General features: G+C 55.5%; 2 protein-coding genes across 2 annotated transcripts; both read left to right on the plus strand.

The window, feature by feature from the left end:
• The first annotated feature begins 176 nt into the window (after positions 1-176).
• LOC119543677 (formin-like protein 20) lies at positions 177-1,188 on the plus strand. The gene is made up of 2 exons (XM_037848624.1): positions 177-313; positions 621-1,188. Exons 1-2 carry the CDS (start codon positions 177-179, stop codon positions 1,186-1,188), a joined length of 705 nt encoding a protein of 234 aa, XP_037704552.1.
• TMEM185B (transmembrane protein 185B) lies at positions 1,134-3,876 on the plus strand. The gene has a single exon (XM_037849238.1). The coding sequence runs from the start codon at positions 1,514-1,516 to the stop codon at positions 2,564-2,566; it is 1,053 nt and encodes a 350-aa protein (XP_037705166.1). The 5' UTR covers positions 1,134-1,513; the 3' UTR covers positions 2,567-3,876.
• Positions 3,877-6,845: the final 2,969 nt, after the last annotated feature.

Genomic DNA, 6,845 nt, shown 5'->3' on the forward strand with positions numbered 1-6,845 from the left:
CCGGGGCCAGGAGGGCCCCTGGCAGGCACAGAATTTATTCCTTCCTTGTTAGCCCACGGAGGCCCTGACGCTGACACATTCCTCAGATGACCCCTGTCTCAGAGCCCATTACGTGTGTGTCAGTATCCTGCACCCCCTGCCATGGGAGCCCGGGTTACATGGTCCCTGAGGCCGAAATGCACAGACGACAAGCAACCAGTTCAGTGCAGAGAAGGGAGGGAAGGAGCTTCCCGGGTGGGCCCAGGTGGCCAGAGGGGGGCGGGGTCCACCTCATAGACCTGCTGCAGCCGACTGGCCCCTGGAGAACTCACAGGCAAGCACCCCAACTTAATGGGCTGGGAAAAATGAGGCCCAGAGGGAAGGTTTCTCAGCTAGTGGGTGGCAGGGCCTGGACTAGAACCCAAAGTTCTTGGCCTCTGGGTCCAGCACCATTTTTGCCCAGCACAGGGTTCTGTGGGGATCAGACTGGGGCAACGGCACGGGGGCTGTGGCCCTGAGCCCTGATTTGCAGTAGGGTTCTGCTCCTACCTGCCAGAAGGGGACCAGAGGCAGGAAGCACCCCATCTCCTGCTTCCCCAGACTTTGTCTTGGGGGCCCTGCCCTCCACTCCTGGGTGAAAGGGGCACTATAACACCACTGCTGCCGCCCAGCCATTTCCCAGGCTGCTGGTGGCCGCCAGCCCATGGGCTCCGAGCCCCCACCCCACCCCATGCGCTGACCACACACACGGGACCCCCTCCTAGACCCCTAAGTGGGCCCAGGGACACACCCACCGTCCCTCTGTCACACACACACAGATCCGTGCTCCCCACGCGGTCCTCGCACAGGCACGCCCGCCCCGTGTACATTCAGTTACACGGGCGCCCCCACTCTCGCCGGCCACCCGCCCACGCTCGTGGTCACTCGCGCCCCGCCGTTCCCACCCCGCTGCCTCGCGCCCAGCGCTGGAGCCTCACCGCGGGCGCCGCGCCCCTGGCGGTCTCCAGGAGAGCACAGGCGAGCGCCCCGCGCGGGGAGGGCACCCCTGGAAGCCCCGCCCCCGGGCCCGCCCCCACCCGCCGCGCTCCGCCCCCCGCCCCCGCCGGCCCGGAGGATGTGAGCTCACGCCCGCCTCCCCGCGCCGGGCGCCGCCAGGAAGCGCCCGCCCCAGGTCGCGGCCCGCTCGCTGCCAACGGGCCGGCCGGGTAGTCGGCGACGCGCCAGGACCCCGATCGGGGCCGCCCGACCCCCGACTCCCGACCCCGACCCTCCCGGCGCCGCCCGCAGGAGGTGCGCTCCCAGCGCGGACGGGGCTGCGGGCGGCGGGGCCCTGGGAGGGCCGCGCTCCGACCTGCTGCGGCCCCCTCACCGCACCCCCACTCCCCGCCGGCCGCGGGAGCGCGCGCCCGCACGCCACGCCCCCCGCGCTGCCGGCCGCCCACGTGGCCGCGCTTGCACGTGCTCCGGCCTGCCGGGGCCGCGGGTGGACACCTCCGGCACGCGGGGCGCCGAGGACGAGAGGGCTGCCTCCGCCATGAACCCGCGGGGCCTCTTCCAGGACTTCAACCCGAGTAAGTTCCTCATCTACGCCTGCCTGCTGCTCTTCTCGGTGCTGCTGCCCCTCCGCCTGGACGGCGTCATCCAGTGGAGCTACTGGGCCGTCTTCGCCCCCATATGGCTGTGGAAGCTCATGGTCATCGCGGGCGCCGCGGTGGGCGCGGGCGTCTGGGCCCGCAACCCTCGCTACCGCGCGGAGGGCGAGGCCTGCGTGGAGTTCAAGGCCATGCTGATCGCCGTGGGCATCCACCTGCTGCTGCTCATGTTCGAGGTCCTGGTCTGCGACAGGGTGGAGAGAGGCACCCACTTCTGGCTGCTGGTCTTCATGCCGCTCTTCTTCGTGTCCCCCGTGGCCGTGGCCGCCTGCATCTGGGGCTTCCGGCACGACCGGTCGCTGGAGCTGGAGATCCTGTGCTCCGTCAACATCCTGCAGTTCATCTTCATGGCCCTCCGGCTGGACAGGATCATCCACTGGCCGTGGCTGGTGGTGTTCGTGCCCCTGTGGATCCTCATGTCGTTCCTCTGCCTGGTCGTGCTCTACTACATCGTCTGGTCCCTCCTGTTCCTGCGGTCCCTGGACGCGGTCGGGGAGCAGCGGAGGACGCACGTGACCATGGCCATGAGCTGGATCACGATCGTGGTGCCCCTGCTCACCTTCGAGGTGCTGCTGGTGCACAGACTGGACGGCCACAACACCTTCTCCTACATTTCCATCTTCGTGCCTCTTTGGCTGTCTCTGGTAACGCTCATGGCGACGACGTTTAGGCGGAAGGGGGGCAATTATTGGTGGTTCGGTATTCGCAGAGACTTCTGCCAGTTCCTGCTGGAAATTTTCCCATTTTTAAGAGAATACGGGAACATTTCATATGATCTGCATCACGAAGATAGCGAAGATGCTGATGAAACATCACTTCCAGACGCTCCTAAAATTGCCCCAATGTTCGGAAAGAAGGCCAGGGTAGTGATAACTCAGAGCCCTGGAAAATATGTTCCCCCACCTCCAAAGTTAAATATTGATATGCCAGATTAAGCTCTACTTCTAGGGCGGGCCTGTAAGTGGAGTAGAAACCCTATATATGTACACGCACACACATCCCAAGCCCACCTTACTTTGGCCTCTGTGTTCATCCATCCCAAACCTGGTCCTGGAAACAGGGCTCCAAACACCTTCATCTCACGCCTGTTTGAGTTTGATGCTTGCACGTGACTCCTCAGTATGCACCATAGTTGGAGGCTATTTTAATACATGGCTGGGGTGTATGTGGTGTGTACACATACCTGTGTGAGAGAACTCACTTTCCTGGTCAGTGCTTAAAGTGCTAACTGGGAGCAGTAAGTTGAATTATTTTGGTAGGTCTTCAGAAGAAATAACTACATAGCTGTTTTTAATTTTTTTAAGTGGTAACATACGTATGAAAAGCATTGTTTAAAAAAGTATTTTTACACATTGCTAGTCTAAAATTGTATTTCAGATTGCTCCTGTTGTGACATGATCGATAGCAAATGTAAAGAATTCCTTTTCCCACCAGTTGTTTATAAGCCTCATAGTTGTTCTTGTTACTGTTTGGACCATTTCTTTAGGCTTTACTGATACTGGTCTTTAATATCCAAATAGATATTTCTAATGGAGCGAACCCATGCATATATAGTATTTATATGAATATTTTAGCAATGTAATATGTTGAGCTCTGGTTCTGTGCAGTAAAACATTATTTTTTCAGCTTTTATATTAAGATATATGTCAATTGCAGGTGTCCTTAAGATTGCTTAATATGTTAATAGGTACCCAGTGTGGGGTTTTCAGGGATTGGAAACCCTGTGGACCTCGGCATTCAGGAGTTAAGTGGCTCAGGTCTGAACAGTTTGCACGTCTTTCCTAGTACCCGTCAGGAGAGGGATGAGCCACTGCCCTTTGGGAACAGGTGGCAGGCCGGCCCTGGGTACCAAGGCACAAAGTGACACTGTTAATTGGCACATTGAATTTTTGCACATGAGGTAGTAGCATCTCTTCAAGAACAACCAAAATGAGTAACAAGTGGTTTGTCCATTTCTAAGAACTTTAGAATATCAGTTGGCCATAAGATAAAGCAGAACCCCACATTGGAAAACTGAAGAGAGTGGTCTTAGCCAAAAACGGCCAACTGTATTGGGTATTATTTTAAGGTCCAAACTCTTTGATGTGCCTGCAACAAGAAAACAACAGTTCAGGTTATTTTTTTTTAAATAAATATAATGTTTCTTTAGGTCCTGGTGGTAGATCAGGGACTCGGGGAGGCAGAAACCAGATCCTGTGAGAGTGATGTTCTTCTGACTGAGACCAAATAAAGATTTTTAAAAGGAGGTTAAAATCAAAAGGAGTATTGATACCTTGGGAGAAGCCTGAAGGGCAGGCGATTTTGATTATAAGCAACTTTTAAAAAATTATCTAAACTGGGATGGATCCATGTGAATTAAGTAAATACACCCTTTGCCCTGCCCGTGGGGCAGACCTGTTCAGTTTGAATAAAAATGAAAGGATAAACTTAAATTCACTTTCTTTGCCCTGTTTAGAACAGGTTAAAATAAGATATTTGGGACTGCAGTGAACTACAGAATGCTAGCACAAAAGCCAGCCCTGGGAGCGGGGCCCCGAGTCGGAGGGCACCCCAGCTCACTAGTGGGCCAGGGCTCAGCTGAGGCCTCGCACACTCACACAGCTGACGGTTTGTCAGGATTTTGGAAGTAGCCCGCAGCAGTGATGTAGTATTTCATTAGGAAGGTTTCATTCATTCATTCCCTCATGCAACAGATCTCTCTGAGCACCTCCTCTGAGTGAGCATGAGGCTGGGCAGTGGGGATGCTGTGGGAGAACAATTCCACTTGGCCCCTGCCCACCCTGAGCTTATAATTAAAGGTGAGAGGGCAATAAGACAGCTCGTCGTGGCTGCTTACCGCTAGGAGGGACCCTACCAAGAGCTGGTCACACAAGAGGCTTGCAAGGATGTGACTGTCCTCAGGGTGACCCTCACCTGGAACTCCAGACCCATCTTTGTTTTCAGGAGCCCCCGTCCTCCCCTCTACCGCCAAAGAACATCTCCACCACCTTGACTCATGTGCTTCAGGAAGGTTCAGGAGTGAAGGAGCAGGTGTTGCTGGAGGAGTTGAGGAACGGTTTTGGGGGTTGCAGGGAGGACACCAGCTCACCTGGTGACAGTTCCAGGCTGGGGGCTTGTAAACCTCAGTGGATTCTTTCCTGCTGGGATGGTTCCCTGCCCACACCAGCGTCTTCTCAACCCCTCAGTGCCAAGATGTCCTGGAGTTGGAGAGCCAGCTTCAGAAGTAGGATCCCCACCTCATGCCCCAGTGGGCCATCCCCGTTAGACGTCTTTCCTGCCCCAATGCCATGAGGTAACCAGAGGTAGTGACAGTTTGTAGAACGTTCTTTAGCCTGGAGAAGTGAATACAACCTGCACCCAGGGACCTGATGGCCACACAACTCAACAGCAACCCATGAAATTTAGCCTGGGTCAAGTTCTGTAATTCTAGTTTCACGTTTTTCACAAGAGATGATACATTTGTCAGCTTTTGCTGCAAAACTTCCTCAAAGATCTCAGTGGCTTACAACCACAGATTCCCGCTCGGGTCCACACCTTAGTTGGCTGTGGCGGCTCCTCTCCAGGCCGTGGATCTGGTCCAGGTCTGCACCCTGAGGGTACTCCTTACTTGGTCCCAGCCGAGGGAGCAGCATTGCCTGGGACGTGCTTTTCTCAAATGACAGGAGTCTGAGAGGCCAAGCCAAACCTGCAACACAAATCCAGCATCTTCTCGAGTGGGATGTCTGCCAGGTCAACTCACAGTCCATCCAAGCCCGTGGCCAAGCCCAGCATCAGTGGGGTGGGCAGCCCACAGCCAGGGAACGACACTGGGGGGCATAGGCCTACAAATTTAAAACGTCAGAGGGTAGCTTTTGAAGCCTAGAGGGGAATCATAAAATTGGTGGTACTAATTTCTTTAGGCTGGTAGAACATGAATGATTTTCCCCTCTAGTTAAAAACATTCTGTAATTAAAAAAAAAAAAATCTGTTGTTTTAATTAGAAGGGAGTCTGTTGAGAGGGCTGGAGGGAGGTGGGGATTGAGGCAGAAGGAGGTAGGCCCTGCGTCCAGACCCCTCTGTCACCAGGACAGAGTCCCTGGGGCTCCATGCAGGCCAGGCTTTGTGAAAGGGCCCCCAGAATGCATCTGGGGGGCACAGCAGGCTGCCATAGAGAGGGCAAGCCCGGGCCTCGCAGACCCAGCTGGTGGAACCACAGGGAACGAGCAAGAAGAGGTGGAGGCAGGACAGGCCTCCGCAACAGACCGGACGGAGGAGGGAAGCAGCCCTCCCCTGGGTTCTGGTTGGCAAGCACGAGGCCCCACAGGACTGACTTGGGCAAGAAGGGAAATTGTCAGGAGGCAGCAGCTAGCTCCAGAGTTGACAAAGACTGGGATCAAGCTCACCTAGCGTTTACCCAGCTGGAAGCCCACTCAAGGTCACACTTCTGGAACCATCCAGGAGGACACTGCAGCTGGTACTGTTGGCTGCGTGACCGTGCCACCAAATCGGTGCAGTCATTGTCGTCCCTGCTGTCATGAGTAATGTCCCAGCTGCCCCTGCACTGAGCAAAAGGCCAGGAGGGAGCCTCAGAAATCCATCTGAGAAGAGAGATGCACTGGCCTCTGGGGTCTAGCAGATGGAGGCAGGACTGTGCCCAAAGCTCAGTGGAGGATCTGCCGGAAGAGGAAGGGCAGATGCTGGGCGACCAGAGATGCTGACAAGAGTCCACCACGCATGCTCCTGGTGGCCGTCCATCACGCGCCATCTTCCCACACTTGCACTTCAGAACCAGAGCTCCCCTGGAACATAACACCCCCATGTGCCCAGCAGAAGCCGTACTGAGGGCAGGACCCATCCCAACTGCTTGCTGTGACTTCCTCCAGACCCAACCTAGGCTTTTTATTTGGGGGTGGGGGGCTTCCTCCCCCAGCTCTGTCATGGTTCTCTGTATATTCTAGAATCTATGAACTAAAGCCACCTACCCTGACAGGCCCCATATCCTAGTGCTGCCCAAGGCCCAGGGGTTCACCGGGTCCTTCCTTTCCCAGCTCTCCATCTCGGGAAGGCCACGGTTTCCTCAAGTACTTCAAGTGAGACAGCAGGCCACGACGGGCCAAATGCAGGCCAGAGGTTAGAGATCTGCAAAAATGCAGCACAGCACTGCTCTTCTCACTAGATTTTATTTTGGAAAATATGGTTATTTTTTCATGAGAAATACATTATTTTTATTAACAG

This window comes from Choloepus didactylus, chromosome 9 (assembly GCF_015220235.1).
Source record: "Choloepus didactylus isolate mChoDid1 chromosome 9, mChoDid1.pri, whole genome shotgun sequence".
Taxonomy (NCBI): Eukaryota; Metazoa; Chordata; class Mammalia; order Pilosa; family Megalonychidae; genus Choloepus; species Choloepus didactylus.